The following is a 13436-nucleotide window of genomic DNA, read 5'->3' as shown; positions in this document are numbered from 1 at the left end:
TGATCCAAAGCAATACTAAATTGTTTTAGATCGAGGATGGTTACTTTGACGTAAATACATAAGGTTCCGTTTGTGAAAAATGTAAATACAAAATGCAAAATTTGTAACAGATGCAAATTTAAGTAACGCCACTAAATGCCTTTAATAGAGATGAAACCAGCAAGTGTTTCCCTATCAAATGAGTTCGGATCAATTATGTAAAACCCTCAAAGGGTATAATTGAAAACGTAAAAGCAGGAGAGGCCCAATCTATAGCACCTAATCCATGTCACTTTTTATCTGTAAAATATTCTTATGTCTTTTAGAAATATTCCTCAGTGAAGAACACCTTGGCCCATGAGATAGCTCAATGGGCCAAGTCTTTTGGAACTTAGATATACTACTTGCAATGTTATCGCTTGTTACATAATCAATCAGAAATGGACACGCCAGAGCTCTGTAGGTAGCATGTATTTTTTGATAAAGATAAGCAAGCTGATATCATTAATAAAACAAAGTCACCAAATACGGGACAAAATCAGTTAAGGTCTAGCCAAGTCTTGGTTAGCTAGAGCTTGAATCAGTCCGGTGGATCCTGTCCAAATAATCAAGACTCAATTAGACCTTTCTTAGCAAGCTCATGGGCTGTAGTATTACATGATCTATTTACATAATCAAAAGAGATAGCTAAATCATCAGTCAGAAGCTTTATATCTAAACGAAGAAAGTTTGCATCCAAAATTAAATCCATATTTCTAGTTCTAAGTGCCTGCACCAAAAGTTGGACAGTACGATTCCACTTCATTATTTTCCTTCTTATACATGTTCAAAACATCCAGACTGTTGAGAACCGCCATTGCTTCAAGAGATGATGCCAAAAACTACAGCAATTACTGTGCCAATTTCATTCCTTAGCACTGCCCCAAAACCTGACCTGCCCGGACACACAAAACTCCCATCCACGTTCCTCCCTGAAATTGGCGCTTTCCAAAAGAGAGAATTTGCTCACTCGAGTTTCTATGAAACAGTGACATGTACACTCGTGATTGATTTAGCAACTAGCAAGTGATACACAGTCGTGCAAGCAGCAGATTCCCAAAATGGTGGTTATGCTTATAACTTCTCATTATAATATCGAAATTTTAATCATGCCTTGGTGTAATCAGTTCTGATTGGGTCAAACCCAAATAGCTCGGTTAACAATTGGTTAGGTTTTGGGTCGTGTATTATAGTCCTCGTAAGGTCTGATTCAGGACTGGATGTACATGGGTTTTGGACTTTCTCATCGCACTCGCCACCGGGTCTACCCACTGACGGCTCTACCAATTTCAATTTGATGTCCTATCTAGGGAGAGACACAGGTTTCATTACACATGCTACACCTTCCCCAATGCGAAGATTACATGCTAAATGATGAGAAAGGTAAAAAAATAATTATTAATTTTGGGTAAATTATAAAGACCCCAGTATTATGGGGTGAATGACAAAAGACCCTATACTTTAATTTGGGACATTGATCTCTTTGAACTTTAGCTGTGAGATAAAAACTTTCTCTCAGTTAATTTTAAAAAAGATTCTCATTTAACTGTTTATTTTTATTTTTATTTGAATGGTGATAAAGATATCACTGATCAAATTGCCATGGATTCCGATAACCACAACGACGATTGATTGCCTGAGAAAAAAGAAATAACAAAAAAGAAGATTGTATCTTGAGGCTCTATTTCAAAGGGTTATAAATGCAAATATATTAAGTGCAAAACCTTGTATTTTGTTTGTATTTATAGTGTATATATTTGTATTTATACTCATTCCAAACTGAGAGGAATTCTTGTCCAAGAAATGATAAAGTTGTTGGTTTTTCGGCTAAGAAAAATTAACATTTCCTGGCATGAGAAACGTGAGACTATGGGGAGAAAAAGAAAAGAAAGAAAAAAAAAAAGACTAAAATGTAGGTTTAGTTCCTTTGGTGGAAATCAATCATTGTTGCAGCCAATTCTGGTAATTTAATGCATGAAGGTGGGCTAGATTAGAGTTTAAGAGAAAAGGGCAATAAAAAGAATATAAAGCAAGTTCACGTGGATATTTTGATAATTTAACACATTCCATCATCTCACTTAACAGTTAAGGAGAGTCTTTGTCTCACAACTAAAGTATAGGTCTTTGTTGCAAATTAAAGTATAGCCTTATAGGGGGTCTTTGTCACTAACCCTAGAATAGGGAAGTCTCGTAATTTACCTATTAGGCTGTGTTCTGTTTATTTGCGATGTAAAACCTTATCACTGATTCAGTTTTATCGGTGTTTGTTTGCAATGTAAATCAAGATCGATGTAAAATGTCACCACTGGTTCAGAATTGTTGGTGATTGGATGGAGTGGAGTTTTACATCATATAGTGAGTTTCACATTTTTCAATGCTCAACAGTTCAAAACTTTGAAACAGTTTGATGTGACCGTGGATGAGGTTTTATACTGAAAATCATGGTTTTCAAAACCGGACCTGACCGGATGGTTGAACCGGAAAAACCGGGAACCAGTCAGGTGACTGGTTCCATTTTTCCCCAAAACCGGATTTTTTGCCAAAAATCATTGATTTTGGTCAGGAAACCACTGACCCGGGCAATAAACCATTCGAATAATTTTGATCGTTTTTAATTTAATTTAATTTTTTTTTATTAAAACAGACTGACTGTTCGATTCAAGCGGTGGACTGTTCAACCCAAAAACCGGACCCCTGACCGGTTCATTCTCCAGATCGGTTTTAAAAACATTGCCGAAAACAAACGCAGCGTTAATTTTCGATGTTTATGCTGAATGCCGATGATCCTGTGATCAAGTTTTCAATAGATGTCAAAAAGAAGTGGACGGTTAATTGAATTTTGAGCAGAGGATCATGTGACGAGGAAGCTGTAGAGTGAAAATAATATTTAGCCTTACTAGTTAGAAAGTCGAAAGTAGAAGACTGTGGTCTATGAATGATGAATGAGGAGGAATGATGAAAGCAAAGCATAAAAAGATAAGAGTGGCCTGTCTTCATCCCGGCCCCGTCATCGCATCGTCGGATCAATGTGGACGGTGGTTAGTCGTGGCGGCCCGCAATGCGTCAACTTGGGGAGTATAAGATTAACAATTTGACGACTCTCAACTCAACTTTCTAATGTAATACCTGGTTCAACCAATCAAAACCCAAAGAATCAGATTTGGATAATGAGAATTGACTATTGAGAACCGCACTTGGTTTGTTGGACCGGGTTTCTTGAACCAAGGACTCGTGATTTGATTTGTCTCTTTCCAGTTTCCACGAAATTTCATGAGGTAACCAGGTCTTTTTAACATATTTCTTCATGAATATAATTAGACCCGGTTTCGCTGGCTGGTTCGCTCCTTCAGTCTTATTAAAAATTCTACTAATAGACTAGAAAAGTACCAAACGGATTCAACGGGTTCAGAGTTGTGACAAGAACATAAAAGGCAGTCAATCACTCCAGTAATTGGTAATATAAGCTCTTCAAAGCTCAAATCAAAGCACATAACCAGTGGAAATTTTCTCTGTTTCTGTTGATTTCTTTGAAATTCTTCTCTTAGTTTCGTCCCCAATGGCGTGCGATAATCTAAGCAGAGAGCAATATGTTTACCTGGCCAAGCTCGCCGAGCAGGCCGAGCGATACGAAGAGATGGTGAGCTACATGGAGAAACTCGTAGTTGGATCCTCTTCGGTTGGTGAGCTTACGGTCGAGGAGCGAAATCTCCTCTCTGTCGCTTACAAGAACGTGATAGGATCTTTGCGTGCCGCCTGGCGGATCGTCTCTTCCATCGAGCAGAAGGAAGAAGGGCGCAAGAACGAAGAACATGTGGCGCTTGTCAAAGATTACAGATCGAAGGTGGAATCGGAGCTGTCTGCTGTCTGCGCTGGTATACTGAAACTCATGGATGCACACCTTATTCCATCGGCCTCCGCCAGCGAGTCCAGGGTGTTCTATCTCAAGATGAAGGGGGATTATCACCGGTACCTCGCTGAATTCAAGGTCGGAGCCGAGCGTAAGGAAGCGGCAGAAGATACCATGCTTGCTTACAAGGCTGCTCAGGTACTTACAAGGATTTTATTTTTCGGGTATATTGCCTGATCTTTTAGGGTTTGGATGCGTAACTATTACCAAAGTCGAAAATTTGGAGTGATATATACTATTATTGTTTTTTTTTTCTTGGTACATCAATAAGGCCATTAATTTTTTTATTCTCTGATTGCTCTTTTTGTCATTTTGGCTAAAGGATATTGCGCTTGCTGATCTTGCCCCCACGCATCCTATAAGATTGGGGCTGGCGCTCAACTTCTCTGTGTTTTACTATGAAATACTCAATTCGTCTGAGAAAGCTTGCAGCATGGCAAAACAGGTTTGATCCAAGTATCCAACCCCTTATTTGTTTATAAACTCATAGAACTCGCATCTTCTACTTCCTCATTCCATTTATTCTTGGTTGTTCTGGTTTCTTGTTTGAGCAACGGCATAAATTTCCACCGCAGTATACGATTATTGCTTATTTTATAATTTAGAAGGAATATAGATGTTCCTGATTTAATCCTATTAGATCTTTGTATAAAAAGACTGACCTTGTGTGCGTATGTATGTGCGCGCACATGCTGACATGCACACGTGTGCATGTGTTTGTGACTTTGTGTGTGTGTGTGTGCATGCGAATGTACTGACATTTTGATTTTAGTAAGCTCAAGAAATAGCGTAAAAAAGAATTGATTTAAGACAGAGTCAAAGTTGTGATAAGCCTGGAGCTCTCAGACGAGGATTTCATGATTGTTATACTTATAAAGCAACTTTGTATTGCTTTGCTTTCTTCTAGAGAAACTATAACTAGCTTGGAGGCTATTGCTTCACAGTATGAGATTTAGGAAACCTATACTCAAACCATTTCCTTAACATTGCTGAAGTAGATATACCGGTTATGAGCAATGTTATGAAAATTGAGAAAGATGACAACCCACTCGGACAAGGTTTTCATGTTTCAGCAGTTGGACCCATGATCTTAGAGTAAAGAACTAAAAATATGAGGAAAATGATAGGAAAAACATAGTTTTTCTGTGTGTGTGAGTGAGCGAGTGAGTCTGTGTGTTTCATTTTGTCAAAGCTTCCATATAGAGGTACAACTTGGGTGGGCTCAGGTTGTGTTTTATTAAATTTTGAATGGACCTGGTACGAGGGTACATGTCTGATGCAGTGTAAAATCTTCAACTCAGGTACCCAAGTTGTGCCCCTACTTCCAAAAAGCCACATGTGGTGCAACCACATGGCTGATGGTACTGAACTAGAATTTTCTACATCTGGCAATTAAAGTTTCTTTTTCTTGCCACATGATTTGCAAAAATGGCAAGTGTAGGGTAAATGTTGGTAATTAAACCTATCTGTGTAAAAAGTGCAATTTATTTATGGAGCAAAAATACTTTGCAGCATATTTGTCTATTTGATACAATATCATTCATATTAGTGTCCATATGCTATTTTCAAGAATTAGAAATCATCATATGCATAAAGAATGCATTAATCAACTGAAGATGATGAAAATAAATGTAGTGATAATCAAATGATGATAAAAAATGCAGGGTGCTCATATTGACATGAAGTTGTGAGTTGGTTCAAAATTGTAATGAATCCTGTTTTAAAGGTCCAGCTACTGTGTATTATGTTTTATCACCTTAATCCAAATGCTTCCTAGAAAGATGTAACAGTAAGCTTTTAAAAAATGGCCTTCTATTGCACATGCAGTTATGCTGTCTAGTAGCATTTATCTTTTAGAAATGTTGCCAAAATTGCTTAGCATGCTCAATCATCGTCATGTTGCCATAAAGAACCGAGAGCACTGCTAGCATTAGTGCATGCCTTATTTTTTATGGAAATGTCAAACAACAAGAGGGGAAAACATAAATAGAGTTTTTTTTAGGAAAATTACAGGGAACTATCCTGTACTTTGGGGGTTGTGACACTTAGGGTCCAAACTTTCACTTGTGACAGAGAGATACATGTACTTTAAAATTCCAACACGCAAGTCCAGCCATTAGCATCCCAGCCCTTTGTATAATTTTTGAGATTGTTTTGCCCTTCTTCGTTGAGTCTTTAAATCCTTCAAGCAATTCTTGTGAATAGGGACTTCATCCTTTTGTATCCCAGTATCCCTCCTTCCATCCTTCTTGACCGGGATTTCTTCATTTTCAGTTCCAGCATTCATCATTTCATTGGTGGACCAGAGGTTTTAGACACGATGGGGTTTCAGTCTCATAACCATGGATGGGCATTTTGGTAAATTTACCCTCACTGTAACGTTTGAATCCTAAAGTGTAGGGTAGCTCTCTATCGCAAAGTGAAAGTTTGGGCCCTTAAGAGTCACTACCCCCAAAGAACAAGGTAGTTCACTGTAATTTTCCTTTTTTTTTGGCAAAATAGAGGGGGTTAATGGGTGTCATGTCTTGTCCTTTTGCAAGTTAAGAGGTCTGTGTTGGACAGGACTTTGGCAATGACATCTGTCAAAAACCACATAGGTTGTCTGGAATACTGAGTTACTGACCCATACAAGAAGAGAGGAACATGCATGACACAACTGACACATTTACCCCCGGCAAAACACAGCCCTCTAGCATGGGGCATCTGTAACTAATGGATGCCATAAGAAATTTGAGCTGTTTCCCCAAGATACATGGTGAACCATTACCACTGTTTCCTTCCATAAATTTGTCTTCTTTGACAGCATAATATATTAATGTCATGCAAAACCAAATCTGTATTGTGGTTGTGGACAGGAACCAATTCTTTATGTCTAGTGATGCTTGAATCCATCATATTTTCTTTTTTTTTTTTTTGATATATATGAATCCATCATATTTTTAAGCATCAGAGAAGCATCTCTAGAAGTTATCCTCCTTAAATAAAGAGAGGAACTCAAGGATCTTCTCAAATAAAGAGAGAAGTGCGGAAGAAATAATGGAGATCATCCACATTAGGATGGTACAATGGTTGAGAACATTGGAGCTGTTCAAAGTGTTCTCAGCTGATGAGCTGTTAAGGAATTGGAAGGATATTGCAGATTCAGGTTTATGTAGAAAGATATTAAAAGTGTGCTGGACTCCTCCACCCCTTGGGTTCACTAAACTGAACTTTGATGGCAGCAGCATAGGCAACCCAGGGCCTTCCGGAATTGGGGGTGTGATAAGGGATGAAACAGGGAACTTGTTAGCCTTGTACTCTGGGCCGATTGGGGTGGGTGACTCTTTGAGGGCTGAGATTTTAGGAGCTATTGAAGGGATACAAAAGGTCAAGGAAATGAACATAAAAAAGGTGGTTATAGAAGGCGATTCTGAAACGGTGGTGAAATGGCTAAAAGAGGACAGTGCTATGATGTGGAAATACAGCAATGAAAAGAGGAAGTATAAGTGGTTAACCAAGGACATGGAAATTCAATGTACATGGATAAAGAGAAGTGCAAATGCATTGGCTGATGGTTTAGCTAGGCAAGGGGTAAATAGAGATACATTATTTTGGGCTGTTTTGTAATCATTGCATGGTCAGAAAGTTTCTTGGGTAACTGGAGTTAAGACTTTTTAGCTCCATCCCTTTGTAAACCTGATTTTTATTATTAATAAAATTTCACTGTTATTGATAAAAAAAAGAAGTTATCCTCCTCAAATGATTTAGAAACATGCAATTCCTTGTTCTGCTGATAAATGACTAGGCTATCACTAAAATGAGGGAATCTCCAGAATATATGCTATGCAAATATAATATAAATAGGTTGAAACAGAATATATGCTATGCAAATATAATAATAATAGGAGTGCACTAGGGTACACTTAGGGTTTTGAGACCAAGAGATAAACTCAATGTGACCTTTCTGATATTGTTTGATAACTCATAGCAATGGAGGGATTTATTTAGGAGGATGTCATCCATAGAATTGGAGCATGATGCGCAAAATGGAGAGGGTGCATCCGGACTTCCAGAGTCTTATGTGATAGATGGTTACCACTTAGATTTAAAAGGAAAGTTCTGTGAAATGGTTTTAAGGCCAGCTATGCTGCATGGAGCAGAGTGTTGGGCAGTCCAGAAATAATATGTCCAAAAAAAATGTTTGTGCTTAGATGGATGAGTGGAAAAACTAGAAAGGATAGGGCCAGAAGTGAAGTCATTTAAAGGAACCTAGGAGTACTCTAATAGGTTGCCAAACTATTAGGCCTCTTGCAAAACATCAAATCAAACCTTATGGAAGCTGATGGCAGTGTACGACAGTGGGAGAAAGCAGGTGAATTCATTGTTCAATCTCTTATGATAGGCTGGATTCACTGCAGCCAAATCAATTTCCTAGGGATAAAATGTGGAATATCCACATCCCATCTAAGGTGGCTTTCTTAGTGTGGACAGCCTCACTTGGTAGATGTTTGACAAAGGATCATTTGATCAGAAGAGGGATGCTACTGGATAATGATATCTGTTCCTTATTCAATGAATGCTTAGAATTGTCAAGTTGCTTCTTTATGTATTTTAGTTTAACTCATCACTTATGGGACCTAGCCTTACAATGTTTTGGGGTACCATTTTGCCAGAAACAGTTCTGCAATTACTTAAAGGATGGAGATTACAGGGGTTAAGCAGAAGAGGGAAGGTTTTATGGGGTATTTTACCTTCTATTGTATTGACAGTGGAGGAAAAGGACTATGCACATTTTTGAGAACAAACACACAGATATGTATGTAATAATAAGCAATTTAAAAGGGCTATTATGTTCATGGATAAATAAACAAATAACTTTTTAGGAGTCCAGCCTAGTTCCTTTTTTGTTGTTTGTCTCATACCTTTTTGCTTTTTTTTTTTTTTTTGTATATGCCTACTGTACAGTCTGTCAATGTACATGAGCTGATTGTATATTTTTGCTGATTTGGATTAATACAACATATTACTTTCCTTTTCAATAAAGACTAGATTATGTGCACAGAAGACCACCTACAGAACCTGTAAGAAGAAGTGGTCTTTTACAAGTTAAAGGGGATAGAAGGGCTAGGGGCAGACCAAAAAGGATATGAACCAAAGTAGTAAGAAATGATTTAAGTGTTGATAATTTAACATTGGATATGGCATTAAAAAGTACATAATGGTATCTTATTTGTTGACACTATATAGTCTTCGTTAAACCCAAAATTCATCATTGGCACTGTACTGAATGAGATATCATAGTTGGTGGCCTCCATGAAATGCTTATATAATATAAATGAAGACAGTATGTCAGGTTGGCTGAGGATGGTAAGTTGGTAATCACGTCTTAGGAAAACTTGAACATAAATCAGATGCTGTAGCCATTGTCATTCACCCAGATTACTCTAGTCTGTTTCATGTTTTAGATATTATTATATATCATGTTACTGCATTTCATGCATGTAGCTATTTCGACTATTTATTTTGTATTTTTTATGAACTAAACTATTCTTGGAAGAATGCTCTATTTATTTTTTGGTCTTATCAGTTGGTTGAGGTTATAGAGGCTCTGAATCCATGTCTAATGGTTGTGCATGGACCATATGTTGCTTACCTAGATTACAGAGAAATGTCTTAGTTGCATAAAATATTCATGTGATGTCTGTCCTTTTTTGTGGTCAGGACCATCTTACAATCAACAAACCATATGCATGACTTAGATAATTATATCTGATGAACTAGATTGGTGAGGTTGGAGAGAAAAGATAAATAGGCATTAGATTGGATTTGCAAAGAACCAATGTTGGATTGTGCATGCCTTGAAGAGCCAAGATAAAAAAGTTGGAAGACAAGTGGCTTTAACATTATTAGGTTAAAGAATATGGGAGCCAAGTATTCTATCCAACCGGCAAGCTGCAGCTGATGCACTTTTAGTGTTAGTCAACTTTTCCATCAATTGGGATATAGGAGTAGGAAGGCTATGCACATTGGATGGTTTGGCAAACTGGAGGAGAAAAATTATAATGTATATGATGCGTGTATTTATGTCAAAGAATCAAGGAGAAAAATTACAAGGATATGCAAATGTGGCCCTCGAAAATCCATGGCGCGTTGGGATTGAATGTTTGCTTAATTACAAGATAGTGCATGCAACAGCGGTTGTAGCCAGTTGTGAAAGAGAGTTAAAAGGAGCAAAGATATTTCTTTGTGAACATGTCATGACTGGGAGAATAAATTTAGGAAACGAAGGATGCGACATAATATCTATCATCAGGAATTGAAAGATAATTACTTGTGGGGAAAATCACAACTCTATTAACTGATTACAATCTTAAAAGTTTAATGCTAAAATCACCATCCTGTTAACCATGGTTGTTCTAGTTTTTCAAGTATAGTTTCATTTGTGTTCCTTTCATTTTGATTATTTCTTTTATTTTTTATATGCAGGCTTTCGAGGAAGCTATCGCTGAGCTAGACACGTTAGGCGAGGAGTCGTACAAGGACAGCACTCTCATCATGCAGCTCCTAAGGGACAATCTCACCCTTTGGACTTCAGACGCGCAGGTAAATAATGTGCCTTGAACAATTAAGTAGCAGGTGTATTTATTTTGATACAATCATGCATCTGCAGCATTTTCTCAACTCATTTTTGTGTATATTCATCTGAATATGACCAAATTGCCATAATATTTGTATCTACAGGAACAATTAGACGAAGCATAGAAGATGTTACAGGCTGGCTGGCGGGTGCAGGTCATTCTTCTCCTCGAGGGAGGTGGGCGTGAATGTCATTTTCTATGTAATCTGGCATATACGACTGATTAATGTGTTGTCTTCACCCTACGAAGAACAACCCATGTAGTTTCTCTAATATTCGAACTAAACAATGCTTTCAAAATTTAAAGGATGGTTCAGATAGGTAGTCCCTTGACAGCTCCAAGTCACCATCACTTGACGAGCTTTATCTGTGTATCGTTGCCACTATTTTGTCATACCGGCCGTCCCCCGCACTGGAAACCTTGAGCCAGAACAACTCCCTTTAGACAGAAATTACATGCTTGTTACAAGAAATGTATTGTTTTGCAGAGTACTTCGCTCACGTTTATCGTAGTCACACATGGAGAACATCTCATTCTCTGCATATTATTGTGCAGGGGGAGATGTTCCCAATTCAGGGGGTAGTGTGTTGTGGGTAGAGGTGGGCAGAGTTCTCGTGGTAGGAGATCCGGAGTCTGTTTTGCAACACTAAAGCAGTTGTGCGGTGAACGATATACAGCACGAGCAATCCAAATCATGGGAGAGGACAAGGTTTAGGCTGCATTTGGTATTCCTTATTTTAAGGACTTATATCCTTGCTGTTAAAATGCTCTTATGAACACTTAATTGCAAAAAAGGAGATGAGTCTTTAAAGTAATTGATGGAAAAAAAAGAAGGAAACGACAATTTTTAGAGATATTTTGAGAAATGCATCGTTAATTCGTTGTCGTTGTCATTGTCATTTAAGCTTCTTTGACGATCAGTTGCATGAATCCTCTTCCGTCAATAAAGGTGCCAGCAGGTAAGGTCTCTTGTTGGCTGGTCTCACTTCACTCAAACCGGATTTCCTGCCCACTATTCTTTACCCACCGTGAATTGCAGCCACACATTGCATCTTGTATTGTGAGATGTGCAGCTGCAGTGTACTGTGGTTAGGGTGCGGGTAGAGAAAGTGAATAGGAAATCTGGGTTTCACTTCACTAGGGTTAGGTGGGTCATGTGTTTGGTGAAGCTATCTTGCCCATTTGTCTACCAAAAAAAAGAAACTAAAAGATATTTCTCTCTTTGAAGGTCCCCACAGATTCTTCACTTGGGATCTGCTGCTTGCCAGTGTAATGGGATATTTAACCAATTACAAATGAACACACCAGCATTCACCCATATCAATTTTGTACAATTTGACAGAAGTGTTGTGTATCCATTTGAGACTCTGACACACAAGGTGCCAACTGACTAATTGGTAAAGCCTCTGGCTGGTTGTAGTTGAGACTTGGATTGATTCCCGTCTGCACAAAGGTATCCATTTGAGGCTCATGACACACAAGGTGCCAACTGACTAATTGGTAAAGCCTCTGTCTGGTTGTAGTTGAGAGTTTGATTGAATCCCGCCTGCACAAAGGTTGGGGACTTGGGGTTAAAGGGTTTGGGGATTGGCTACCCTCCCAGTTGTGTAGCCCCTATGGAACCAAGACGTGGAATTCCTTCAAGATATTGTATTCCACACATATCATTCCGCCCAGCTAGGCTAAGAAACCAATACATATTAGCCCATATTCTATTACCCATGTCGAATTTGTACAGTACATGCATTGATGCGTACCACTGTATCATTCACCCGGCCTAAGAATCAATACATATACTTTAAACCATGGTCTTCAAAACCGGACGGGACGGGACAGTTGGACCGGAAAAACCAAGAACCAGTCATCTGACCGGTTCCGTTTTCCCCCAAAACTGTTTTTTTTCTTAAAACCGTTAATTTTGGTCAACAAACCGATAAACCGGCTGGTTAACCGTTCAAACCTTTCGAACAGTTTTAACCATTTTTTCAATTTTTTTAATTTTTAAATTTTTTATTTTTTTGTCAAAATGGACCAGCCATTCGGGTCGAATGGTCGGACCATTCAAACCGATAGCTGGACCCCTGACTGGTTCAGTCACCAGTTCGTTTTTAAAAACCATGCTTTAAACTGTGATCTGGTATTTCGCTTTGATCTATTCTGCGCATGCAAGAACAAAAGGAATTCTCACGCAGCATCCATGAGGATTCCTTTGGATATGGCCCATGTGGCCAATAGGGCTGCTAATGGTATGATTATCCAAATTTGAATTCGATCTTATTATCAAGGGTGTCCTAAATTTAATAATATGAATTTACCCCTATCCAATCCAATATAATCCAATTCAATTTGATTTAAATACACATTCATATATACTTAAAATTATATTATATCTATCATTGAAATTGGTCTCAATATTGTATTTTCACTAAATTGTCATAGGTTCAAGTTTTATACAAGTAATTTTCAATTCATTTTATTCATAAAATATAATATTAAAGTCATTTTAGCTCATCTTATTAATAATAAATAATATTTTGATTATTTTTAGTCTAATTTATTTATACCATTTAATATCTGATTATAATCCGAATTCGAATGGAATTCACTACATATCCGATAGATATGATTCAATTTGAATTTGAATATAAACCAATCAAATTCGGATATGCCTATATCTGATTTGATCCAATCCGTTTGCAGCCCTAGCCCCTAGTGACTAGATGGGGAGGGCAAATACATTTGATGGGAGCTTTCAATGAAAATGTTCTCGTCACCTTTGCCCTGCATCCCGTGTACGTGCACATCTTACAGTGTTCAGTTAACTATTGACAAGGAAATCCTTCCACAGCCCAAAGTTCCAGCTTTAGAGGTCAGTCACAATCACCACTTTTAAA

General features: G+C 38.0%; 1 protein-coding gene across 1 annotated transcript; it reads left to right on the top strand.

Annotated features, from left to right (window-relative positions):
* The first annotated feature begins 2899 nt into the window (after positions 1-2899).
* Positions 2900-10883, top strand: LOC104603864 (14-3-3-like protein G-BOX factor 14 kappa). Its single transcript, XM_010268036.3, has 4 exons — positions 2900-4063; positions 4248-4370; positions 10391-10507; positions 10646-10883. Exons 1-4 carry the CDS (start codon positions 3575-3577, stop codon positions 10664-10666), a joined length of 750 nt encoding a protein of 249 aa, XP_010266338.1. The 5' UTR covers positions 2900-3574; the 3' UTR covers positions 10667-10883.
* Positions 10884-13436: the final 2553 nt, after the last annotated feature.

This window comes from Nelumbo nucifera, chromosome 5, assembly GCF_055504915.1.
Source record: "Nelumbo nucifera cultivar China Antique chromosome 5, China Antique-T2T, whole genome shotgun sequence".
Classification (NCBI taxonomy): Eukaryota; Viridiplantae; Streptophyta; class Magnoliopsida; order Proteales; family Nelumbonaceae; genus Nelumbo; species Nelumbo nucifera.
Note: the sequence above shows the minus strand (reverse complement) of the source record. Positions and strands in the feature narration are given on the sequence as shown.

Coding starts and splice junctions, on each gene's coding strand:
- LOC104603864 (XM_010268036.3), top strand. CDS start 3,575: ATGGCGTGCGATAATCTAAGCAGAGAGCAATATGTTTACCTGGCCAAG. Junction 4,064..4,247: donor TTGCTTACAAGGCTGCTCAG/GTACTTACAAGG, acceptor TTTTGGCTAAAG/GATATTGCGCTTGCTGATCT. Junction 4,371..10,390: donor CTTGCAGCATGGCAAAACAG/GTTTGATCCAAG, acceptor TTTTATATGCAG/GCTTTCGAGGAAGCTATCGC.